The sequence below is a fragment of the Chrysemys picta genome, chromosome 4, assembly GCF_011386835.1.
Source record: "Chrysemys picta bellii isolate R12L10 chromosome 4, ASM1138683v2, whole genome shotgun sequence".
NCBI classification, from domain to species: domain Eukaryota; kingdom Metazoa; phylum Chordata; order Testudines; family Emydidae; genus Chrysemys; species Chrysemys picta.
In genome coordinates this window covers 130,685,550-130,713,459 of record NC_088794.1, presented here as the reverse complement: position 1 = coordinate 130,713,459, position 27,910 = coordinate 130,685,550, and the positions used below count along the sequence as shown (strand labels likewise).

The 27,910-nt window shown below is 39.9% G+C and overlaps 1 protein-coding gene across 11 annotated transcripts in view; it reads left to right on the top strand.

Moving 5' to 3' along the window:
- Positions 1-27,910, top strand: part of BCL11B (BCL11 transcription factor B) — a 99,107-nt gene that overhangs the window by 44,902 nt on the left and 26,295 nt on the right. For 7 of the 11 annotated variants that reach the window (XM_005305853.5, XM_005305852.5, XM_042858695.2 and 4 more), the window contains one exon: positions 1,880-2,095. The exons of the other annotated variants lie outside the window; for them this stretch is intronic. In XM_005305853.5, coding sequence (XP_005305910.1) covers positions 1,880-2,095 — 216 coding nt within the window. The remainder of the gene's footprint in view (positions 1-1,879; positions 2,096-27,910) is intronic. 11 annotated transcript variants of the gene reach the window in all.

Below are 27,910 nucleotides of genomic sequence, written 5' to 3'. Positions count from 1 at the left end.
ATTATTGTACTTTAAAATTACAATGAAGTGGCCTCTATATGTATACGTCTGACATCTGTTTCTTTTTGCCTGGCAAACAGTCATACTCAGAATGTAGTACAGATACAGTCCAGTTAATGGTTATCTTTACCTGTTTTTGAAGCATTTGCAGTGAGATCAAACAGTTCCAAAAAAAATGCCCCATGAGCCACAGAGATGGCTTCTATTTAAAAGCAGTCCTTGCAAAAGAGCACAAATTTTATCCTTGATGCTTGGAGCTCAAGTATTTACACAGGGAATTTAGATTCTTCACTTGTGGTTTTGGCAAAAGCTTCACACAAATGTTTTGCACTGGTGGTCTCTTAGCCATTTAAGATAAACGACAAAATCAAATGCAGTCCTTGCAGACTAACGCTCTGGATGCTGTGCCAAGGATGAAGTATCCCTATTTGCCTCACATGTGTAACTGTCAGATCAACATGTAGCCATAGTTTTCGAACTGGGACTCTTGAGATGGAGAGGATGCATTATAACATGCTGCTTCTAATGTCATAGGGCTTATGGCAAAATAGTTCTTGATGCCCGGGTGTGTATATGTTTATGCACGCACATGCATGCACAGACAGAGTTGTCACCATTAAAACAAAATAGCAACAGCGTTTGCCAAAAGATACCCCACAATTAACACACTTATTTCCTGATCTAAATGTAGGGGAAAACCTGTGGTTTCCGAGGTACCACTGTGAGGTAATTGTTGGCAAATGCCAGCTTTTGAACGGTGACCACTGCACCACATAGGTTTATTTAGAAGCTACCCTGGATTAGTTACAACTCCTTGTTGAGTAATTAAATAAAAGTTATGGCTTTAAATAAACATATAGTAGCAGATCTTCTGTTGAAATACATTTGTGTAGTTCCATTGACTTCAGTGGAATTGTGCTGATTTACAATATTGTGTGTGTGTGTGTGAGTCTGCATGTGCATTTGTGCATAGGTATGTGTGTGTATACACATATTTTAAGATTTATATTCTTTTTTAAGTCATAGGCTCCTTTCTGACTAGTGCCTGGAGAAGAGAGGGTTTCCAGAGAAGCAGGAGAGGATTCTAAACACAGCTTAAATAGCAGAAGATTTCTAGCTGCGTTAAAAATAAATAACACAGTTTGAGGCTACAATATCATTTTTCAGCTATTAGGAAAAAGGTTGTTGCATTCTTTATAGGCTTGATAGGGAAACAGAATACACAAATGGGGCATGCAAAATGCGTAACTGGCTGCAGCTCAAATGGGAAGGAAGCACAGTGGCCCATGAATGCTTTATTCTGGGAGCTTGATTTCTGGCACCTATGTGAAGCCATTTGAGCTGTAAGTCGCTGCACTTTGTCTGCGCTGGTGGGTTGATCCTGTTTCAGCAGCAGCTCGGCAGAAAGCCTACCCAGTTTTGTGTCAGTTAAATGCATTAACACGCCATAAAACAAGAATCCCCCTTTTGATTCAGTCCCTAAGCACGTGCTGGTGGGTCTGGTAACTGCCTCCAGTTCTCATCTGCACCATCTTTGACCTTCTCTAGCTTCCCTCACCGGCCACATCATCCCCTTTCCACGTCCCCCTCCCTTGGGCCCCTCCAGTCTGAGTTTGCTTCCAGAAAATTGCCTGTAGCAATCTGTGGTTTTGTAGTTCTTCAGGTCTCTTGCCTGCCCATCCCCCCCGGCCTGGCTTCTCTTCCCTGGCTTTCCAACGAGCCACACCAGTCTCAGCCTGACATATAAATTAGTTAAATAAAAATATGTAGCGAGTTAGGCCTAGTTGCCCTCCACCCCTCCTGTTTTCCCTGATGATGCCTGCTCTATCCCTTCAAACTTAGATCCGACTGACAGTTTTTTCTATTGTTTTTTCTCCAGGGCCGTCCAGGCCTGCAAAGCTGCTGGGGGCTCCCATAGCTGCCTCCTCCCACCCTCACACATCAGTGATCACGTCACCTCTCCGCGCATTGGCCTCTCTCCCGCCCTGCCTTAGCCTGCCCTGCTGTGGTGCCCGTGCAGTCTCAGTTGGCGGGACTCAGACTGAGACTCAGACTGAGACTTCAGGCACATTTGGATGTCATTGTCAGTTGTCAGGTAATAGAAACATTTTTTTTTTTTTTTTTGCTATCTGAAGGTCAGTAGTACTGCCAAGTGATGTCATTGTTACTGTGGGAGAGTGGTCTTCGCTGGGTTGTGTGGGGGAGGCAGTGAAAACGTAAACATTCCCTCATCACTGAGGACGGGGAGTGGGAAAAGGGGTGTGAGTCCATTCCTTCCCCCCCCCCATCTACCCACTTTCAGATGTCACCGCCAGCCACTGCTGGTCTGTTTATGCCACATTGTGAGCAAATGTCTGAGAATCCTCACATAATGTGATACCCTGGTATCAAGATTTCATCTCTGGGCTGTTTATTTTAAGCTTAATTGGATAACATTTAACATCTGAGGTCTTTTTTTCCTAATCATTTGTATTAAGGGCTTTCCTCAGAGTCCATGTGCATGCAGGATGTATGTGCTCCAAGCACTTTTCTCCCCGGCTTTTGAGAAAATGTTCCTCATTAACTTTTTTTTGTCTTCATTTTTTAAACCCTGACTCTTGTCACTGCCATGAAGGAAAGGCGATGTGGATTAGTGAAACCCAGGTAGCCAGGGAGGACCCTGACATGTGACTGACTAAAGAGTTGATGCCTGATCCTGCCATTTCAGACACAGGGATCTCTTTGACATCAATGGGTGTTCTGAGTGCAGCTTAGTTGAGGGATCAGGTCTGTAGTGAATTTAGGGGGTTAGAGGTGAAAATGGGAAGGGCCTAAAAGAAAATTCAGCTAAAGCAAAATCCTAAAGTGCTTACACAGGCAAAACTCCCATGTGTGCCAAATTCTGCAGTCCCTATTTGGGCAAACAGAATAATGCTGAGTAAATATTGCATATGGACTGCAGAATTTGGACAGTCAGGAAGGACTTAGCAGAGTGAGAAGTGAGTAAAGCCTTAAAGAGTTGGCCCTGATGACCTCTTGGGAGGGCCAGCATAAGCTTGTTCGCATACAGTTTTTCATTGTAGCATGTGCAGATAGAACCCTACCACAGTATAACAGTGACTATATATCAAGACAGAGTCCCTATGATTCAGTTTCATTGGAAAATACCTGATTGTATTTCCTTAAATGTCTGCGGTCTTTCACTGGGGGATACTGGGGCTGAGGGAGAAAGTTAGGAACTTCAGATTTAATGTGATGAACAGAGATCGAAAGTTTTGCAAGTACAGTATTTTAAACCTTGAGTCTTGAAGGACGAAGAATTCTCAAGAGGAGGTTTAAAAAGACACAACAGAACCTCCTAGAGCCTGATCCAAAGCTTGAAGTCCACAGAAAGACTCCAGTTGACTTCAGTGGATGCTGGATTGGGCCCACAGTGCAGTCAGTTTTCATACACCAACTTTTCTCTAAGCACAAACTCTTTATATCCAGCATGACATTGCACAATGCAAAGAATTCAAATAATGTCTGCCAGCGATACGTGAAGTTGCACTATATCCAAGTTCCCTATAAGCAGGTTGCTTTCTCGTTGGGGTTGATTCTCCACTCTGTTAATCTGGCTTCACTTCATTGGCTTCAGTGGATTGACATTGCCATAAAACTAATATAATCAAGCCCTTATAAACCATTAACACAGTGTGTGAAGGTAGGCAGTTTTCCCCCCGTAACCAGTAAAACATACTGGAGGCAAGCTCATATTTTCTGTTCCCCTCTCTTTTTTTGATATAGAAGAGACCCGGTGTCTTTGATATGTAGGTAGTTGTAACAATGAACTGATACTCTTATTCCCTATTGCTTCTAAAACAAACATAGACAGTTAATGGCGAGAGAAGAAAGTAAAACTAAAAATAGAAAAGGAAGGAAGAACTAACTCATTACAGCACGTTGGAACACAAGGCTTTTCTATTTTACGTACTTTCATTTTATAGTTGAGTACTGCTAGTGTTTGGAATGATCTATTTGCTAAAAGAGTGATGCCAGCTTTGTGGGGAGATAGACCTGTTATCATGGCTTTCTATAATTACTGCTACAGTCTATGGCACTTAGAGAATAGGTTATATCAAAGCACATGCTAAGTGTTTATGACAGTAGTTGGTCAAGTTCTGCTTGAAAGAAACATTTTCTCTCCTTGGAAAGGAGACTCATATCTACTTAACCCTTTATTGTCTTCCATGTATAACGTTGAGAACATAGAACAAGGTCTTTCTTACACCCAAAATGTTTTGTGGAAATGAAACAAAAAGAACCTCTTTGTGTTGGCTATATAATAATACCAGTGATCATCTCAATGTTGTTTTCTTTCCTCTTCATATAATTATTTACACTGGAGAGTCACTTACTCCAGCTTTAGGGATCTGTTTGTGTCCCTGACTCGATTAGCTCTTTATTCTGTCAGGCTTGTTCCTGTTTCTGAGGAATTGTTTCATTCTTTGAACAAAAGCCATTAACATTACCCTCCTCTCTTCTCCCCACTCCATTTCTTACCTTTTTTATTTTTCAGCTCTTGCTTAAATGCTTAGTAAGGACCTCACATTTTTCAGTGTAGCCTCAACCTCTCTAAATCTGAGGGCAAGCAATTGCAGATGCATCTGTGGGCACCTAGTATCTCTGATTGTCACTCACAAATCAGGTCCTTAGGAGTCTGTGCAATTTGTGGCGGCAACAACCTGAGTTGTTGGCTGCATATGGGCGCCCACATGTCAAAGCTGCTGTTGAAAATTTGGTCCTGGATATGATTTGTCTTGTATACAACACACTTTTAAGTTGTGCAAATGGGAATTCATCCTGCATCATCTTGGGCTGTTTGTGCTCTTTAGAAATTTTGATGCTGATAATATTCAGTGTAGTCAATAATAACCACAACAAATGGATGCCATGGAAGTTCTGCTGTGGTGTGTGCTAGGCCACTTTTTGGTTGCTAGTTGCATATTCTGTTATGCTTTTGTTAATTTCTTTGTGTATAAGTAAACACAGGATGTAGAATTAGCAAGTTAGAGCTTACATATTAAAATATTATTATTTTACTATCTACACATATCACTGTTGCAGTGTCTTTTGTCCCTCAGAAGCTTCTGTCTGTTGAATTGGGCTCTCTTGTTTTAAACGTTTTTAGTGCCTATTTAATTAGAAGTTGGAACAGAGTCATGAAATTCACGGGGTTGTGTAGCTTGGATCTAAAATATAAATGGGCACAAAATTCACTTTGCTTTGTGTCTTGCCAGATCAGAGTGCTTTTTTTAATCTTCTTTTTTATTTTGTTTAAATTAATTCTGACAGCTTAGCTTAACTGTAAAATACATAACAAAGACATGCAAACGATTATTGAGTGACATAATTATATGTAAAATTATATGTATGTTTGTGTATACAGACACACTGGACAACTTTCACTGAAGCCATTTTTCACAATACATCTTCACTATAAATACAGGCTGCTTTTTCAAGATCTGATTTATTAATATTGTACATTGAGGCTGAGATTTTCAAAGTGGCCTACGAAACCTGGATGCTCAATTCCCATTAAAATAAAAGAGAAATGGGCTATGAAAATCTCAGCCCAAGAGTACATGGCATTTTATGACATACTGTACAAACACAAAAAGTCTCTGCCCTGAAGATGGTACAATCCAAAGGCGCAATAAATGGAATTGCAGTTGGCACATTGCAATGCATATTGAAACAACATTTGTCTTTAATTTACCCATTATACTTGTATTCCTATGGGCTTGATCTAAATCCATTGGCACTGGCCCTGTGAGCATGGGTTTTATATACATATATAAAAATAATTAAATCTATCTAACATACATATATCTAATCAATCAGTGAAACAGCTTCCTTCCCACATAGACATATCTATAAGGAGGCAGAAAGCTATTGTAATACTTCAGTTGCATATTTAAAAGCAGCAAGTGGGCATTGACAGCAGTGATTAATGGGCAGGACTGTGAGGTTCAAGATCTAACACAGAGGAGCCATGGGGCCCTAGATCACATGGTAAGAACAATTTTCCTTTAATTCAAGGAATTGGCCATATTCGTTATTAAGACATTCTAATAATTACCCAATAATCTTGTAAAGTTAACATCAATTTATTTTGCTACTAAAATTTTGCTTACTGTATTATTTAACTAGTCCGGTGTTTTCTTGGCATGGGTTAAAGTGACAATAAAGTTAAAAGAAATACCTGTAAGTAAATAATAGATTTTAACAGTAGAATATTTTTCCTCCTTTAGTTATATCACACTATTCATTTTGTGTTGGTTTATAACCTGAGTCAGCCAATGAGAAACGCTAGAAAAGACCACCCTGCTGTAAAAAGCTTGATGCAATTAATACAGTCTGTCTAGAAAGCAATATTATTTCAAAAACTTTTATGTTAATGATATGGTATGTGTTCTGCACATTTCATACTAGAACAAGAAGCAAGCTTTTGTTTCATATCAGACTGGGTTTTATTAACACTGGAAGATCAATGGAAAACAAAACAATAATCAGAATGGAGAATGCAAACTCATCCTGCAAAAGCCTCCTCACTCATCAAGTCCCAGGACGATGGCTGATATGTTACTCCTCCCCCTCTTACTCAGTGGAATCTGGAAAAAAAAAATCCATCCAAATTAGATTTCAGATCCACTTCCCCCCCTTTTTTTGGAGAGGAGAAAGAGGAGTTGGGCAGTGTGTGTGTGTGTGTGTGTGTGTGTGTGAATGCAGACAAAGAGCTACAGCTACATTAAAATCATTTGCAAATGTTTCTTCTCATTATACTGTGAAAAAAAATGATTCACGCTAGAGTAGAACTGACTAAAATCTGTGCTCAGAAGAGACGTCTCTATTAGTCACTGATTACTTATATTTATTTACTTCTTTTAATGAAATATGTAATGCATTTTGAAGAATTTACTTCATGCACAGTGTTTAAAGTATGATCTATCGATCTATCTATCTCATATCCAGCCACAAACTAGACCTCATCATAAACTTATTTTTAATACATGGTATGTTTATCAAGAGACGAACAGGAGACTATAAAACAGCACAGAGGCAGCTAAAATTAGGGCGCTTCACAGGGCAGCAGTGCTGGCAATATAAGTGAGGCTTAGGCTTTGTTCTAGAAAGACACCCTATCAGTATAACTTAGTAAGCCCTAATTATGTAAAGTTAAGAGCCAGCAGGGCAAAAGGGGTATTTAAAGTTTGCTTAAAACTAGATGCCTGCAATTTCGAGACATCCAAGGAAAAAGAAAGGTGCTTGATTGCAATATTAATGGGTGGAACTGGATCCAGTAGTCTCAAGACAAAGGGGTTCAAGGAAACATTGCCTACAGTAGAGACAATGACTCCAACATTTAGAGAGTTAACTGGATTGCATACCACTACGCCAAGCCCGAGAGTCTGAATTCTTCAAACGTTCCAAATGTAGAGCTAAATCAAAGAATTCTGTTTCAAATCCATACAAGATGTTGCTGTTTTTCTCCTCTGACAGGAGAAGCATTTGGAAGTGCAGTTTCTTTCTTTTTTTATAGCTGTCTTAAAAAGGAGTTTGGATGTTTAGCACAGCTGGTGCTCATTACATTATGCACTATCAATAAAATAGCATGTGTAATTAATTTTTAATGCAGTGCTATATGCAGCGCTTTAAAGCAGTTACTGTATGGGGAGAGCTGACACCGGTCACCGACATCAGAAATATTAAAATAGAGGGCTAGATTTTTGCATTTTTAAAGGGTGTGTGTGTGTGTTTGTGTGTGTGTGTGTGTGTGTGTGTGTGTGTGAGAGTGAGTGGGGAAGGGCTAATTATTAACCAGCAGTTCTCTGGCCATGATCAAATTTAAAAATATTGGAACAAGATAGATGGAGGTGTTTTTTAATTTATTTATGGGAATGGATGAATTTCCCATTACTGAGGGGCTCAGTGTATGGTAAATGATGGCTTGTTTAGGAAAAAATGTTTTCAAAGCAGGTAAACACCATTAGGCTAAGCAGTAAATTTGGTGGATTTGTATTTTTTAGTGACCGGTCTTTGTTAAATCCTGACCACAGCTTGTCAGTATCAAGTGAGAAGCCTATTGAAAAAGGCAAAGTGGGATGTGAGGTTAAAAGAAACTAAAGGAGACGCATTTGAGTTTCTTCAGACCCCTTTTTTTTAAAAGAGTGCTTTCTTGTGGCATTTCATCGGTCGCAATAAAAATAAACCCCAAATTTCTTCTCTTGAATCCTTTCATATTTGGAAGCAACGTCAGTTTGAATGAGAGTAAGTAGAAGGATTAGGAAGCAGCACCGCTCATGGGGGAGTTGCTGCTGCTCTGACAAAGGACCCACTCACAAACAAACCCATTTACACTTTTGCTTTTTTTCTCTGCAAATTGGGGCTCATGCCATACTTTTCAGGAGACCCAAAATAAAAAGAGGACGCCCCCGCTAATAGGAATGTAGGTGGAGCTTAGGTGAATACATAGCTGCACACAGAAATCATATCAGGAAACACCTCCACTGCCAGTAGCAAGAGCAGACATATTTTCCTAGTTGAAATATTGTGCACATTCTTACTCAACAAAGAAGAAGGGATCCACTTTATTTTGCAGCAGGAGCAACAGGGTAACTACCGCGGATAATTTGTGCAGTAAGATCAACCGTTTGATTGCACTACCTTCTACCTGCCTCTCCACTCTTTCCCTAAATGCAGCCAGTCTCTTCGTAAACACTTCATAAAAAATATTAAAAACATGAAGAGAGGAAGGCTTGTGTGAAACAATAATCTGTTAGGAAATGAAGGACCAAATTAGGATTCGCACTGCCTCTCTGCAATCACTGGGCTTGCCTTTTGGCTGTGCAGTGCACGGGGTTTGTTTTTTTTGGTATTTTTTTTAGCACTGAGATTTTTAGACACACAGACACACAATACATAGATGTTTGCAATTATTCTTTATTTCCCTCAGTAAAATCCCATTCATTTGTATGTAGCATATGCCAAACCGTTTGCTTGCATTGCTTCACCTGGCATGTGTAGCACTGAGTTATTCTGTCCCTTCAGAAATGATTTCTGTCATTGCTTTTCTTGGCACTTTCGATTTGGGGGTGTGTGTATGTGTGTGTGTGTGTGTGTGTATAAGGAAATGTGCTAACTAGGCTTTTCAGACTCAGTGAGGAGGATTAGTGTCCTGCATGTAGACATATCTCTCACAATCAAGGGCAAGTAGTCTAATGTATGAAATATCATTTAGATGTTATCAAGCCTGCGCGTTTGGCAGTGTGAAAAGCATTGGTAAGTGTACATTTCTTTGTGAACCTTTTAGTTTTTTAGAGGAACTGTGCCAGGTTCCCCACTGCAGTACCACAGCATAACTCCATTGAAGTCAAAGGAACTTACTGAGGTACCCATGGCACTTCTTTTGATAGGTAAATGACTGCGTACATATTTGGAGCATACATTTTCGTTTTCTTCTTTATTTGCTCTGTCGTTTCCATACATTTTTGTAACATATAAGTGTATCTAGTGCACTGGAGTGTGGCATGTCCCTTATGTAATCCTCTTCTTTCTGCCCTGTGGATGTTGTTGTTGTTCTTGTTTTGTTTTGTTTTTTTTAACCAATGTCCTTGGTACTAAAGACAAGGCCATTCACCATAGCAAGGATTGGGGAAGGAAGGTCTAATGAATCAGTAAAATGTGTACTTGGAAAGAAACAGGCAAAAATCCCACGTAGAGAAGGCTTACATTTTTTATGAATTCAGCTGTAAGAGTCAGAGGTCCTGGGACTTTTGGAATGAGGTTAATGCAGGCGCTGAGTGAATATCTGACGAGACACTGGTATTTGGAATCTTTCCATAAAATTGTACTTTTATAATTATTCTTTGCTAATAAGAACCTAAGGAATCCGTGGGTAGAGAGAAGTCAATGTATACAACACACCTGCATCCTTTAGGTTTGTTTAAACACCACTTCCTTATTTTGGGCCATATCCCACTTGATTACTCACATAAACGGTCCTGGTGGAGTGTAAGGGGAGCGGCATTGGGCCCTTTGTCTTTTTGTCCTTCAATCCCACTCCTTCTGTATGGGTGGCTGACTCTTTAATTTTCATAATATTGACAGATTATTTTGTTTTCTTTGTGTCTTGAATTGCTTGCTTTGAGCGGTTATAATTCTTTCAGAACACAAATGGTCCATTTTAGCATAGAGCTGTTCCTTTAACCTATTTTTATAAAACACTCCAAAGATGATTCAGTGCTCACAAAAGCATACCCATGGCTTTTGTTTATTTCCTGGGTTTCAGTAAGCCTCTAAGTCATTCAGCTTCAGGAGGATTTTGGGTAATTTTTGAGTACCCACTTTCATGCCCTAACACTGAGCCATGCAGTAGCCTCCATGAGCCAGCAGAACAATGATCATACAGTGCCATCAGTCTTGTTGACAACAGGGGGAGCACATGTGGTACTTAGTCCTGTGAGTGTGTCTTCCTGAGAGGTGCTTTTCACTTCCATCAACTTCAGTGGTGTTATACCCGTTTATGCGAGCTGTGAATTTCGCCTGTACAGCCCAGGAAAGTATATAGCTTTAAATGAGAACCAATATATGGTTAGGAAGGATCTGTCATTTAAAAAATATTAACAATAAGTTATGCAAGAAATAAAAATTAACCGAGCTGAATAGGATCTTAAAATAGCAGTAAACCTGCTTACATATAATCCATCTTTAAAAGAACTACTGTTATTTTAGTTCACATCTTCTAAAAGGTCTTTCTGTTTTTTTTCCCCTCCAGTAGGACAGGGAGCGAATAAGTGCACATATTATGACCTAGCACTGTTTAACATTTAAAGGGTGTCTAAAAATTAGGTCTGAGTGTTTACAGATTAATTAATCCAAATCCTTTATAAAAATATGTGTACCATTGATTGAGTTGGGAACAGGATATTTGTGGTTTTGCCTATACTGAAGACAACATTAAAATAAGTAACTTTACCCTTATGCAGAAGTCCTATAGAATTTAATAGAAAATAAACCCATTCTATAAATTTTTAAACCTTTTCATTTAATTAAAATAATATCCCTGTTATAAAATTCTGTAGTATGGTTATAAAAGCCCTATAGCATGGATATAATTTTCTATTACATTCAGTAGGTTTGTAGAATAATTTTGATAGAACCCTATTAAATTTCTGTAGAAACTTACTGGCTTCATCCTTATACATTCTGCAGGGCTTTGCCATAACAGGTAGGGTAAAAGATGCTATTGAAATGAGAGGCAATAGAGCTCTCTTATTCCTCCTCTTCACCATCATTGTCAAAGATCATTAGGATAAAGTCAATGCATTCTTAAAAGCACAATCTCTTGAAACATTCAGTGGCCACTGGCCAGCAAGTCTGCTTTTCAAGGAGCAGGCAGATGATCCGGGTTGGGAATGGGCAGTGGAGGGTAGTTTTTTTTGTGATTATAGAACGGTACAACATAGCGTGATCCAAACCTTTGAGGGAAAATGAAGATGTACTGGGAAAAAAGCCATTGCCTTTTAATGTCGGGTTGAAGGCTGCCTTGTATAATTTTCTCCGTCCTTTCCCAGTAAGTTTGCCAGGACCATTGCACATCCCTCTGAGATGATAATCAATGATTAATTTTTTTTATTACACCAGAATTGGCAAAACCAAATACATCTTTTGTCTTGTTTATATTGTTGGTAGCTCTTTTTCTCCACCCCCTCCCTTTCTTCAGAGATTCCTGTTATCTCTGGTTAAACAATCTGGTCTACTGAGATTGTTAGAGGAAGGTGGCCCATGTGATTGTATTCCCCTGGGGATAGCACCACACACCCTGCTTCTCTGTAGTTCTCTTGGGAATGCTGGAGCATTTTGCACACAGACAGACAGACACCCCTCCTCCCCAACAGCTCATCATGAGTCAATATTTTGGTTGCTTTGATATGTAATTAGAACAAGCTCTTCTGTCCGTGGCCTGCTTGACTTGTGGTGAATGACCACACACTTAATCCACACCTAATTTTTATCCTGGAATTTCCTATTTTGGGAACCTCTTTTAATATTTTTAAAAATAATTATTCCTTTCACTTTCTTTGATTTCTTTCACCTTAGGAAAATTTCTCTTTATTTACCCTCCCCGCATTATTTTTAAACACATTTTTCAGAATCTCCTCTACAAAAGTCAGTCCCAAAGTGAAATTATTTTATTTTTTTTTAAATGGAAGTATCAACTGAAAGAAAACACAGCTCACAACATGCAGATTTATTGAGCTAGCATGAGCTTCTTTAATAAGATTTTTTTAAAAAAACTGGAATAAGAGCACTGTCCCTTTAAATCTGAACTCAAACTTTACTGGATATTTTACAGAGCCTGGTTTCATTTATAGTGGAGCCAGACTTGCTGTGTGAGAGCCGTCCGCATGCTGGAATTAGTCTTAAGCTTGCTTCTGTGGCGTTGCCAAATTCCATGTTTGTGTTTTATTTAGAATTCTTTTCACGGCCAGTCGAATCTGTTCAGGCACACACAGGCGCTGTTGCGCCCCATGGAGAAAATAAGCAAGCTTGCGTTTTCTTTGGCATAGGCCATGGCCACAAAAGACTGCGGTCTAAAAAAACATTTTTTAAAAGCTATTTTAACCCATAACAGATGTATAAAGTAGGCACACGCATGCCAGTTTCCTTAGTTTTAATTAAAAAATAATTACAGCTTTAATGGGATGCTAGTGACAAATTTGGATGAATGGTGGGTGACATTATCTCAAGGCTCACTTCAACTTATAAATTAGTGTATTTCTCTTGGCCGACGGTACAGATGAAATTAAACGAAGAAACAGATTAATATTTTTTAAAGTCACATTTAACCAAAAGAAAAAAAATACGGACTCCAGTACCACATACTCTCATGAGGTTGCAGTATATGGGGAAAACATTTTCCCCCTGCTGATGAATGGTTGGAATGGATTTGGGCTCTGCTTTGCAAGTTACCTGGACCTTTCATAATTTCACTGGTAGTCATGTTGCCAAATTATTGTGATTAATGTCAGCAGGCGATTCTATTTATAGCTACATCTAACTAGCTGATACAGTTTCTCCAATACAGGGAATTTTAAACATAAAACCATACGTGAATTCTATATGTTGCAGTGGCAATCCCTAGATACGTCTGCTCATATGCTGGCCTTTTGGATAGTATTGCTTTAATTCTTCATAACTTGAGGCTATTTTCAATTTGGGGCTTTTAAGAATTACCAGAGACAGTGCTGGACTTGTGTGCAGATACCAATGGTTTTTATTTATGAAGAAATAAACAAGGGAGCAATAAATACTAGATGGGCTAACCCCAAATCTTATTCCAGCTGTTATTACAGACAGGTGTACGCCGAGCTAGGAAAGCAGGAGGAAAGAATTGTTATGGGAGGTGACTGGACTGGTAGATACTTAAGGAAGAGGAGAGGATGGACTGCTTAATTCAAAAGGGTATATTCTCCCCTCCCTGCGCAAGCCCAGCTCTGTATGGGCACTGATAAGAAAGAAGACTCCAGCGTCAGCAAATTTCTTTATAGGAGAGGGCAAAATTCCATTTCCAGACTCGCATAGCACATGGGTTTTCCTCCAATATTGTGCTCCGCTGGGTAAAACTTTCCAGATACGTGCACTTTCCAAATGGGAACAGGAGATCAGAATCATGATCCACTGGGTGGATCTGTGAGGGTAGTTTTGCCCCTAGAGGACCAAATCATGCTTGCAGAACTCATAAGCATTCCCACTGTCTATAGTGGAATGGCTTGGGTGCATAAGATTTGGCCTCCAATGTAAAGGCAACTAAGAGTTGTTGAGGTACATATTAGTACAGGTAATAGGAGCTCATAACAGTAGCTTATCTTAGCCCAGAAATGTCCCTCTTTCTGTAACGTTTCCTTAAAAATATATCTATTGTGTTTTTCCTGGTTAAAAAATCAGCAGATTTCATTTATGAGTTTTTTATTAGCTCATCGTGACTGGCAAGCAACTTCATGCCTGACATTGGATTGAATTGGGCACCATCCTGTTCCTGTTGAAATCGTGAAAGTTTAGATGTTTATTTCCAAGGGAGCAGGGTGGGGTCTCCCATGTTACCTGCTGACAGTAGGCTGCTATATCATGCAAGACAAACACAGCAGTAGGAAGTCGTATTGTCTGGCCTGCTTGAAGAAGTTTAAATTCATTACTGTGATCTATCCTGCTTGATTTTTCCATTCTAATAAAAGCAGATCCTCTCTTGTTGGTGTCCATTACCTGAATCTAAGCCAAGCCAGATTCTCCAAAGATGTGACTCCTAGGGTTTAACCACACTAAAAGAGAGATTTTCCTTTGTCAATTGAACGAGTATTTCTGAGGCAATGTTTCCCTAAACCTGAATTCCTCAGAAGTAAAAATTAAGTTCCAGTATTAAGAACATGAGTCATACCAGTGCAGATGAGAGTCATTTCAGCATTCCTGGAATTTTTGGAAGGGAAACATTACATTCAAGTTAATCCTTTCAATTATACCTTATTGCTAAAATAATCCACCAGGCATTCTGCAATAGAACCCCTCTGCTATTTGATTACAGTTCAGGCTTTGAAAATAGCACCTGAAAATTTTCAGACTCCTGAGATTCAATGTCTTAATTTTCTTTTTGTGTTGCTACACACAGGATGGTCTATTGCCTTCTTTATTCACTTCTTAGGATTTTTTTTTTAATAAATAGGGCTAATTTAATTTGTTCTGATGTGTCTCAAGTATCTAATTGCTGCTGTTGAGAATGATTAATGTCCAGTTGAAAGGATTCCACATCCATAAATGAGAATTGAAAACAGATGCTAGTTTGATGAAAGTGTGCTCCCCATTCCTTGTCTGCAGAGGCTCACAGAGCTGGCTGCTGAGATATAGCTATCTATCAATAGATAGATGTTAGATGCAAAATACAGTTCATAGTCACAAACACATACACATTAAAAGCTGAGCGACCAGATAACAACAAACAGTTTATCGAGGGACTTTAGCGCGAGCTGTAAACGAATATCCTCAGATTGTCATTCAGAAGTACTTGACAGACTTTGTCATTTTAAAAAAAACCTCCCTGGATTGATTGCAAATAGTTCTGTGTGAGGATTTGATCTTCAGTATTCATCAGTTGAGCTGTGCTGGTTAGTTGTCAAAAGTCAGATGAGTCACACACAGCCTGATTTTCGGAGGTGCTCAGTCCTCAGGTTTAAGTCAATGCAAGCCGTGAGAACTCACGGGAAATTGGGCTCATGTTGTTGGGATTTTACTGGTGGGTTGGACAAGTGCACAAGCACTTTTCGCACAGGAAGTCATGCACATCTCAAAGTCGGTTTCTACAAATGAATGTGCCTGTGATTTTGCAATTTGCTAGTAAAACTTGATTGCATGCAAATTTGTGAAAAGAGGCAGATTCCAGGACAATTTTTTATAGTATCCAACCAGCTTTGACATGTGCGCGCGCACACACAGACACACACACACATGTGCAGAAAGAGACAGATTTTATATAGCAATAACTACAGACAGTACCTATTCTGTAATACTTTTCACTTCAAGAGTATCTCAGCTTTATAAATTATATACACGGCAGATTCTCTTCACCCATCTAATACAGCCATCTCTGAGGTATCAGCCATGTATATCTCAGGGTGAGGGAGGAGAAATTTTGGCCAAGAACAAAAGGGCGGAGGCTTTTGAAAACTGGTAGGATCACCAGTGTTCACGAAGAGCAGACAGGATTTGTTTTTTAAAGTCACAGTAAAAGGATATGTGACGTGCTGTTAAAATGTTCTAGAGGGTGACTGAAGAAAAGTCTAATTTAATAGATAATTAGCAATTTGGAATTTATTCTTGAAATGGGCTTTACATTTATATTTTAGATTAAATCATCATTTATATAATGCATTTAGTTGAAAAGCTATATCACAGATCGCCAAAAGTAAAAAGTTAAATGCATGGCAGGCTATTGTCTGTGTGTGGCGGGGGGTTCACATGTGTGCATGAGGGAGAAAAAGAGACGGGCAGAGAGAGAGCCTTAAGGACAGTGTGGGTATTAGCCTCTTCAATGCTCATCCTCTACCAGCTTCTGTGCTGCTGCAGCAGCATAAAAGTTGCAAAAAATGAACAAGACTTCCATGGTGACCTTCCATTTACCTTGTATACGCATGGCAATGTAAGTATATTTCCAGGTATGTGAGAGCAGTGGCAATGTAAGTATATTTCCAGGTATGTGAGAGCAGTGGAGAGATTTCTTTTGCATTTGTTTGTGTTGTAATATTAATGTTACTTAAATGTATTTTTTAAAAATACCTTTGTTTCTTGTAACTCTTGTAATTGTAAGGAACTGAGCAGCAAAGAACAGCAGAGCTGCATTCTTACCATGTGGAGTTAGGGTTACCACCCCTTCTGGGGACAAAATTCACCTTTTCAGTTTGTCCCCGGCCATTATGTGCCACTTAATTCCACTCAACTATGCTGTAATCTCAACTGTCCCCCACCAATATACCCCGGCTTAAAGTGGACTAAAATAAATGCTAGGCCTTCCACTGTCTAATAATAGCTTCCTGTTAGTTTAAAACAAAAATTTATTTTCATCTCCCCTCTGTCCTCCTTTCCCTTTCTCCCTCTTCTAAGCTCTCCTTTCTTGACATGGAAATACATTCAACTGTGGATGTTGTGAACACAATTACTTCTCGTGAGACTCAATAGTGAGTTACATGTCTGTGAACTTTACTGGTTATGTCTGCAGTGTATGGGAGGAGCGCTCACTAAACGTCCAGGGTGAAATCTTGGCCGCATCAAAGTCAATACCAAAACTCCCACTGACTTTAATGGGACCGGAATTTTACTGTCAGAGTCCTGGCATAGTGTCCACTGCACTGGGTGGATTCTCTTAAGGGCAGTATTGTGCTTGGTTGTCTGGTTTGGAATCCAAGTGAGATGCTCTCAGGTGACTATAGTAGGAGCATGGAGATTTAGATGATTTAGATGAAGATGATTTAGTTGGGGTTGGTCCTGCTTTGAGCAGGGGGTTGGACAAGATGACCTCCTGAGGTCTCTTCCAACCCTAATCTCTGATTCTATGATTCTATGAAAGAAAATTACCTCTTTGAGTTTGGCAGCTGCTCACTGTTCTGTTGGGCCAAACCAAATCACCAGACACAAACGATCTTTGAGGAGTTCCTTGTTTGGATTTTCAAATTTGGATCTGGATTTTGCAGTGCAGGGCCCATTGCTGGTTTGCATACAGTTCCTGAATGTGGTCAGTTGACTGGGTACCAGTGTACTAATAAATCAGAATCTTTTTGTTCCATCTCTTGTTTTATTGCTCTCCAAAGCTTTCCTATGAATAGTGTATATGACCCTCAGTGAATGCTGGAACTCCACACTGGTGGCAGTGTGACTGGTGTGGAGGCATCGAGAACTGTATATAAGCACATAGTATATCCAGAATTAGTGGTTTAGCATCAGAAAGCTCAAATCTTGTCTTCACTGGGAATCCATTAAGGGCAGAATTCTGTTCTTAGATTTGTATGGTGAATCATGACTCTTTTATATTCTGTTCTCGTCATACGTCATATCAGTGAGTTTGGAAGAGGATGACAATGGGATCAGACACCCAGAAAAGCAGTACACCCTGAGACCCAATCCGTGGGAAAGGCAGCCTTAGCAAACCAGCAACTGTCCTTTAAAGCTGGGAGGAAGGAAAACTCTCCTTTCCAGAGGACCCCAATGGAAGAACCAAACCAGGTATTTAGTGAGAGCAGAATAACTGCACCAAGAACTATCATGGATGGATTTGAAAATCTGGACCTGACTTTAATTGGTGAATAATGGAAGGTGTTAAAAAACAGATGTATGGTTTCTGCATTGTATTCTCTATTCCCTAGGACTTGGGACACCCAGATTAAGGTCCCTGTGCCTCCACATGTTTCCTGTGTGACCTTGGGAAAGTCATGTAGAGTTTGTGCCTCAGTTACCCATCTTAAAATGGAGATAATAGCACTTCCCTACCCCACAGGAGGCCTGTTTCAATAAATACATTACGGATTGTGTGGTACCCAGATACTGCGGTGATGGAGGTCATCTAAGTACTTAAGACAGACATGGAGAATATAGTTAGTTTGTAGATACTGCTCTTTCTGTGCTCTATTGGATGTCATGGAAACAAGACTGAAGGTTATTGATGAGACTGATTGGGATTGATATTTGTCTGACTATTGTTTTATAATCTTCACAAGCATAAAAGAATACAGCTGTTAGTCCCCTCTTTGTGACAACAGTGGATCAGATTCTGCTCTCAGATATAACAGCACAATCACCTTGCAAATGAAGTTCATTGGAAATCAGTGGGGTTACACGGTTGTAACTGAGACCAGAATTTGGCTTGACATTGCACTGGGTTTTCTTTGTTAATTCTAGCTTCTAAACCTGGAAGAAATGGCTTTTTTATTACAGCAGTCCTTTAAGAGACCCCAGGAAAGCAAGGTGGAAATAGTTGAAGCTGCCAATGGCTAGTGGCAGTTTCGGCCTAATAAACTGCAAGTAAATAACTTGGTGATTAGCTGGAATTGGCAGGCCACTTAAACACAGTGCTGAGTAGGTAGATGGTTTTCCCTGTCTACACCTTAATACTATATAACAGCATGGATAGATGCCTGGAAGACATGTGAGCCTCACTAGGGGCAGTCACCCAAAACTTGTTCTGCAACTACGGTGACATCTCTATTTGTGAATTATAATAATAATAAAAACAATATGCATTTATTTTAGCACCTTTTGTCCCAAGGAGCCCCGAGCACTTTCTGATTGAAGTGGGTGTAAACAATAAGCTTGAATTAGTCATTATGAGAGAGACATTTTTGCAGCTGAGAGACAGAACTGGAAGTGGAATTGGGTTCTCTTCTCATTTCTGCTACACATTCCCTGCATGAGCTTGGCCAAGTCATTTCACCTCCGTGTCTCTCCGTTTGTACAGCTATAGTGGGGAAAGCGCAAGGTAATAACACCTGTCTCACAGGAAGTGTCGTGAGGCTGAATTCAAGATGCTCAGATGCTGCAGCAGTGAGAGCAGCGTATAGAACAGAATGAACTAATATTCATAAAGTGCTTTGAAATTTGGATGCAAAAAGTGTTGCTAACAACCGTGTGTACGGGATACAAAGCATGATTGAAATGGTGAAAAAAGTAACTCTTAGGGCATGGTCCAAAGCCCACTGAAATGGTCAGAAACACTTCCATTGATTTCACTGGGCTTTGGATCAGGCCCCTAATCCATTTGTAGTTCAGCAAACTTCACCTTTTTTTTTTTTTTTTTTTTTTGGTGGAGCAGATTCTGTTCAGTGTTTTAATTTCATTCTCTGCCTTTCCCCCATTCCTCTCCTCTGTGCTCCCTTACATCTCTGTCCATAATGACAGCCGTCCTGAGCAGTGAGACGGAGAGGACTCTGCTGTAATTCTTTTTACAGCTTCTGTCAGTTGATGCCATTTCTTTGGCAGCATGTGCATTAGGCTCCGTTGGACAAACTTGTTCTATATCCCTCCCTCTGTTGCAATTGGTTTTTTTTTTTTTTTTTGCTCTTGATGCCTTTCCCTCAGGGAGATTGCTGCTTCAAGGAGCAATTCCCCCCCTCCCCTATGTAGTAAACTGAGATTGAGAAATGCTAATTACCGAGCGGATTGGTGTTGTATTCCCGAAGAAACATGAGGCATAAAGAGCAGAAAACATTATCAGGCTCCCTAACAAGAATAATACTTCCCAGTAATGTGTTGCCTCTCTGGCAGCCACAGAGTGTAGTTCACCCGTTCTTCTTAGTCATTTCATTAGTAAATATTTTTGGTAATGTGTGGTGTGATTTTTGTTAGTTTGGAAAGTACCCCGGACCAGTGTATTATACATGTATATTGGACTGGTTTAGTATTCATAAATAATCAGCATCCTGTTGGTCTGTGAAGTCTTTTGAAATTAAGTGCAGGGTGACGGGGGGGATAGTGGTTTGTGTTTGCTCCATTTCTTTATTCTTTTCATCTTTGAAATGTGATCTTTCGGCTGCTCAGAAATGGGATCGTGTCTCTTTAAAACCTCACAACTTTTGTGAAAATATAAAGGCAGATCATCTTTGCTGATTCTGTATAATCAACCCTCACAACACCCTGGTGAGATGGGTAAGTAGGTTTATCACCATTTTACAGGCAGGGAAAAAGAGGTGAAAACTGATGTAAGTGACTTGCTCAGAGGCACAGCCTTAGTAAATAGCAGAGCTGGGCACAGAACTGAAGAATTCCCAGCTTGCAGGCCTCTGATCAGACCACCTCTCTCTCTGTAGTAAACTACACACATGGCAAAATATACAGAAGCAGAAACTGTTCCTGTGCCAGCATGTGTGCGAGATACAACAATTTCTGCTTCAGCGGGTTAAAAAAAAGGAAATAAATAACATTATGTTCTACAGATGTGTTTCTAGTGGCGTTTATAGTCAAATCATGGGATCCATTCAGCTTTTATTCTGACTGACTAAATGAGTCAGTAAAAAAGGCCATTAAAGGTTTAAGTAGAGCTAGTTTTGCCTTGCTGACACTGAGAACTAGCGAACTTGCACTTGTTGGGGAAGCAGCGTCTATGGGTTGGATCTATGGTGTGTATACCAGTGATTGTTGAGAGATCAGTAATCCAGAACTATTGCTTTGTTTGGTGTTTCTGTGCAGAACTGAGAAAGAGGTTCCAACCCAATTCTGCAATACTTATCCCACAGTGGGTAGCACTTTTTGAAGCGATTAGTTGCATTGAGGGAACTATGAGTAATGTTACTCATCTTGAGTAAGGGTTGCAAAATCAGGACCTTTGTGTAATGCTTAAACCTAGTAACCTAGCCACTGACTTATCCTTACTAATATTTGGGCTTATTTCCCATGGGCATTTCCACTCACTTGGTGACTATCACTCACTTCCATGCTACTCTTCCAATCCATAATTGCATCTGACTGCCCTAAAGTAACAACTGTCCCTGATGCTCTCTAGTCTTCACCACACCTTCAGGAACAGGCAATGTGGGCACTCTTTCACCTGCACTCAGTCAGGGTTTGTTTGTAGTCTGTTGAGACTGCCCACTCTCTTTGCCTTGAAGAAATAGGGAGTGGCAATTCAACCACAGCACTTGTTACTCAGAAATGGGTGATCTGTAATGCTGATGTTCCCGTCCTGGGAAGCGCACTGGAAAGGGATGATCCATGCTCAGAAATAAATAACCAAATAATCCAAACATTGGGTGTTTCCAAGTTCTTTGTTCTGTAACGAGAAAAAGCCTAAGACTGTTAGAAATACAGATTTTCTTCTTCCCCGTTTATCATGTACTTCTATTAAAGTACTGATATACCTCCCTTTTGACTTCCAGCTGGGGGAAATTGGACATCATAATGGTGGGAAATTTGAATGGTTCAGAAAAACAGTCCAGTTTGGAGAAGCATGCCATGACTAATCCTTATTGTTCATTATTTATATAGTGGCCGTACTGTAGACCCCAGTCAGGGTAAGTACCCTGTTGTGCTGGAGACTGTTCAAACAACAATAGAAGACACAATATCTGCCCTAAAGAGTTTACAGTCAAAGTTTATCCAAATTGCCTGAACTGTCAACTCTGCAGAATTGAGCTTAAAATTGTAGGTGAGCTTTCTTCTATTTTCTGGTACCAGTAGAGGTAGAGAGAGTTTTCTCATAGTATCTCAATATTTCCACGTCTGACCCTGGCCAGGCCCAGAAAGTTTGGAGGTTTAGGAGGAAAAATCATTTTAGCTTCAAGAAAAGGTTTAATCAATTCAAGTTTTGGGGGCTCCTGCTGGGTCTTATTTTAACCATTCCCAGTTGCCTGCAAAAATGGAGTATGGAAGCAAAACTTGATGTAGCCCAAAGTCATCAAAGATATCCAAGGGTTAGAAGAACATTTTTTTTTAATTCAGTGCAGAGGAAGGAAGGTGCATACACATATAAAAATCTACTGATGAAAAGCACTATATAAGTTAGGTATTGTGATTATTATTTTTATTCCCATTGCCCTTCTCAACAAACAAACAAAAAACAATTGCCAAATTTGCTCTTGAAATTACCCCATGGTACTCATGCTTGGCACTTGTAGAATGTACTTATAATATGCTTTAAGGTAATATTGTACCTTGTCAGTGCACCTTTTATCCTAAAGCACTTCACCAAATGTAAATATGCCACACTACTGAAATGTAGCTACCACTGGGGTGGAGGCCAATATTTTACACAGCACTGTATACAGTCCAGTGAGAGGAGATGCAATTTTGGCTAAGGACATCTGGGCGAACCTCATTCATTCTGAAAGATGCCATGGGAGCTTGTGTCTACACAGAGCACAATCATACCTGATTTTTAAATACATCATCTGAACCCCCAGTCAAGAATAAAGTTATCTTCCTCTGAAAGAGCAGGGAGTGACTCAAACTGATCTGGATTTGAATCTGTGGCTCCAGGCATTCCTCATGTTCATCCATCTTAAACCAGTCATCTTCTCTGCTACTAAAAGCGTTCGGGCTAAATTACAAATCAGTGATCAGTTAAGATCTTTTAGTCTTGTGAACTGTCCCATGGAAATGTATGTGTAACTCCTCCTAAAGGCAGCAGTAGCGACAGACATCCAAGCGCTATTCCTTAGTTATTTGCCTCCTCAGTACTAAACATTAGAATAAATAATTGAAGGTGATCTGAATTTTCTTTTATTTAGATAAAATAGTTTTAAGATCTCACATCACTAACACAATATCTGTGAAGGTTTGAACAATGCAAATACAAAGATTTAAAAAAAAAAAGTCATTTGCCAAATATTTCCTCTTCTAGTTACTTGCCAATGCCTGAGTTCAAGATTCGGGTTTCCCCTGCAACATTTGATGTCACCGTTAGCACATAAACCAGGAATTCAGCTCCTTCCACTGGTTCAAGTGTTCATGATGGAATTGACTGCTGCAGAGAAACATAGAAGCCAGGGGTGCAATTTTGGGCCCACTGAAAACAATCCCTTTGATTTCATTTGGGTCAGGATTTCACGCCGGGACTTTGGTCCTAGTGGGTAAGGAGGAGAGGGGACTGGAGAGACAGTATTTTTGTTTCACAGCAACTTTTGGAAATTTGAGCAGAGTTTTTCATCCCAGAACACAATGAAGGAGTCAAAGCAGGGGTTTGAACCTTACCTGTGTTTCCCACATCCCAGTTCAGTGCCCCAACCACAGAGTGCGAAAGCCTCTTTCCTGCTCACAAAATCTTCAAACCAATATGTCTCTGAAAGACATTTTAGCTTTGGCAACAATGAAATTGCATCAAACATGTTCCGACCAGCTCTAGTAAGGAGCTTTCAAGTTCACCTTTAAATAAAACCATTCGTTTAAAATACACACGTCAGGATCTTTGTGTACAATAGAACGTAATAAAAGCTAGAAATGTATGAAGATTGTATTGCTTGGGTGATACAATTGCCCTGATATAGCCTTTTTAATGTGCTGAAAACAAGAAAAACATGCCATTTACCTCCCCCATGTCCTGCACATTTTAGCCAGATTCCAAATAGGATCTGAAAGTCCAGAACATGGGCCATTCAGCCCTGAGCTGCTAAGGATGCCCTCTCAAACCTGGGAGGGAAATAGTGGAAACATACCTTGTAGAATGAATGCACTTGTCTGTTGGAGAGATGTAACTTCATTTGTCAGCTCTCACAAAACACACACTCATTTTATTTCCATTGCTGCACTTTTGGCTAGAACTGTTCAAACCCTGCAGGGTTCCATTCACAATGGTGTACGCAGAGCAAACTCTGCTCTCAGGTTCATGAGGGGTTGATGGTGAACCAGACCCTTCAGGTTTGCCTGGAGGTTCAAGTCGGATAAATTTAGAACTTCAGACCTCTTCATCCCTCCTAGCTCTCCCTCACCCCCACTTAGCCCCTGGATTTCTTACTTAGGATTTGTTGTCTTCAAGGAGTTCCTGGTAATATTCTTTCCTATCCTTCTACTTTTTGGGGTTGGAGGGGGAAGAAAGAGGGGTTAGCTGTTCCTCATATCTTCTGTTCTTGATGGGACTTCAGTGAGGTTGCATGAAGCTTAATTCATTAGTGTTTGTAAAGTGCTTCTAGAGCCTTGGATACTGTAGATGGTGCTACAGAAGTACAGTCATCAATTGTCATCATTATTGTTATATAGTAAGTTCAGAACCTGATACCCAGCCCCAAAATTTAAAGTATATAATTGCAGATCTGGTTCTCCCTAGATAACGCAATTTGAAATAAAAATTTAAAAACTACACCCCCCCAGGTCTGTCTTCTCTCTTTCACTCTGTACGTTACGAAGTTCATCAGTAGTTGTAATTAAAAACTTGTGGAAAAAATTAAATAGGGATCCAGCAAGGGCCACACTACAGAGAACAAACATTGAAGTAGTCCATAGGTGACAATGTTGCGATCTGTAAACGATTTTCTCAGCCACCTTCACATACACGGCTCCAAGAAAACCAAATGGCAGAATCTTGTCCATGCTCCACTGCCTTGACCTCACATTTCCAAGGATCTGGCAATAATTTGAAATCCTCTGTGTGAAAGGGCGAACTCAAGCCTCACAACAGTATCCCGACCAGTTTCCTCTGCTTGAATGACTTTGAGAGGTAATTCCTTTCTCAGCTGCACACTGTCGGCCATATTCTGCTCTGACTTGCACCCTGTTGACTTCAGTGGGAAGTACACCCATGGAGCTGAGTGTCCTATTAGGGCCGAGATAATAAAAGTACATAATTTTGTGAACATTGCTGACTTCCTTTGTGACTAATTTTCACTTCGGCTTTAGGGATACTTTAAAATGTCTCCCAGACTTGGCACAAAGCGGCTCCTCTCCTCCCTGCTGCCCGAAGGCATCATAAGAAAAAATGATAAAAAGCTGTGAATGATTGAGCAGAGCAGTCTCTCTCCTTAGTTTTCCCACAGTGACAGTATCATTTCTCCATTAAAGTGCAATGTGGAATATGTGGCTTGATTTGGTGCAAGCCAAACACACTTTCTCTCCCCTGATGTTAAAAACGACAAGAAGTCGAAATATTCTGGTACGGGTCTAATTGAATTTGAAGTGCATGTGCCTCGTGTGTTGTTATCGTTGCAGAAAAGAATCCCCCATCCTTGATATATTTTTTGGTGTTTCTGTTAACACACAAAAATGAAAAAGTAAGGGGGAGCTCTTCCACAACAAATATAACCACATGCCATGGGATCTTTTGGAAACATAATCTTTTTTTTTTTGAATTTCTCTTCCAACTGTCCTTATTAAGATATTCATTCTTATAAGGGATGTTAAATAATTAAGCCTATGGAGGGGGCAACATCAACAAACGCTGGAATATATTTAAATAATGAAGAACTTCTTTAATTTGTACATGTAAAATAATTGCAGGCTGGTGGCAGGTTAAGCATTCATATTTATTAAAATGTACTTTCCTCCCTATTTAGAAGAGGAAGATTGTCTTTTCTTTTACTCTGCACAAGCCCCCATCACTTCAAGGCTTCCATCTTTTCAGTCAAAAATCAATTATGCTTTGTGGTTGCTTTCCAAAAAAACACTTTGGTTGTATGATTTTATTTCAGCTGAGAGTGCTCCAGTCATTCTCCTGGAAGCAGGAGAGAGGGTTGTAAAAAAAAAAAAAAATACTGGGTCTGCTACCAAATATCTGGTGCTTCAGTATAGATTCCAAGCGATTCAGTATATTGACAGCAATCAGGATTCTCAAGCTGTTGAAACTTCCCCTCTAATTGAACTGGGAAAGGTAAACCAGTTTCAGTGCTCTGCACGCTGTAATTGCAATAATTTAATTTAGCTATTTAACCTGTAATTCAGTGGTATTTATTAAAGAGCATAGGAGAAAATGAGGCCATTAGGAGCCAGAGATGAATACATTGAAATGAAAATGAACACTTCTAACTGCTAGTTGACCTTCGTTTTGTAGCAGTTTTTATTAGGCTGGTCACGGTAATTACTGGGACGTGAATCATGGAGAAAAGTGAATAATTCTGTAATGAACATTTTTATTCATTATCTCACATTTTCAGGAACCAGGAAAGTATCGTGTAAAAGTATCTGCGATGTTCTCCTTTTGTTTGTTTTTCGACAAATAATGGTTTGTGGACAATAGCCCAGTGCAAAACATCATTCCACTGAGCGAATTTGTGTCATGCTAAATTGATGGGCCAGTGGTGTTCAGTATGCAGTGCACAGGGCTTCATGGTACACTTAGGGAGACAGAGTTGTTTGTAAATTGAATGGGAAAAACAATAGTAAACACAGGGCAAGCAAGTTGCATATATTCAAAGCCAGAATAGGAAATTTTTTGGACATGATTTATCAGATTAAAAGTTTGAGTGACTCGTGTAGAATGAGGAGAGCAGTTCCTATAGGGCCTGATGCCATCACCTTGGCTGATGCTGAGTAGTTCCTTTCTTAATGAATAGTCCCACTGATATCTGTGGGACTGCTTGTGGAGTAAACTACTACACAGCATCAGTAGAGGTGGCAGAATTGGTCTTGTAGGGATAGATTGGGCCTTCATCTAACTCAACCTGGCAGGGAAGTAGGAGGGGAGCAACGTATCCTCCGTGCAGTTCACATTAAAGCTGCCAAAGCTACAGTGGTTTTGGGGAGCATAGATGTTTTCCCTGGGAGCAACTGGGTGAGGAGTGGGGGGGAAGGGGAGTCATGGCTCTGACTTGTCCACTGGTCAGGGGAGTTGGTGGCTCTGCAGGGTGGAAGTCAAGGAGAAAGGAAGTATTGTGCATCCTATAAAGAAATGTTGCAAATTACTCCTCCATCCCTAGGAGCCTATGCACTGCCCTTTATTATAGCCTGTGTGCTAAATGTACAGTATAATCTACCAAGCATCCTACTCATGTCATCCTTTCGAGCCATAATGTTTCATTAAATCCTCTCTTTATATTGCAGCAAATTATTCAGGCCTTTAGCTTGAATAAGGATGAAAACTTGACACAGTTTTGTCATTTGTGCTGTGATTTATATTTTGTTCATTGTTCTTGCAAACTCTGGTTGCTCTGTATATCTCCCCCTTGTTTTCTTGCCATCCCATTGCTATTTATCCAACTGGACTCCACTAGGAACTAGCCTACTTCACTTGCCATAGTTCACAAGATTTTTAAAATTATTATTATCTGCTGTGACAAAGGGTAATCAATGTGTTATGGGGACAATTACTATTTGAAAGGCTGATAAGCTGTTGAAATTTCTCCAGCATATCTGCATTACTTGTGGCTACAATCATTCTAACTGTGATGGAGAGCTTGTTCTTAATAATATTAATAGCAATTATGCACACAGGTATGATTGCTAACTTTTTCAAACATGAATCAGTGCACCCAATAGATGGTCCCTGCTAAACACCATTGAATCTACTTAATTGTGACCACAAAACCCATACTAGATACCATGATGATGAACCTCAGTTGTGCTGTTTTCTCATTTCCTGCATTATATTTATTTATTGGAGTTTTACGTAGTTCATATGCTGACTTTTAAAAGGAATAGGGATGTGAGTGTGCTTTAAAAACCCCAAGCAATGCACACTCCTGATATAATTTCCCTAATTTCTCTCATTGTCTTTATTTTGAGCAACATCCTGGTCCCACCAAAGTCACTGACCAGTCTCCCATTGACTTTGCTGGGGCTGCAATTTGCCATCCTGTGCACTATAGGTATCTTACGAACAATTACTGTTACGCTGTGGGCCACATGCTAAGATAAGAACTACAAGTGGTGTCAGACATCAAAAACTGGTGTAAGTGTTAAAGTAGCATAACTTGGAGAGTTTTGTCATTCACTTGGGCAT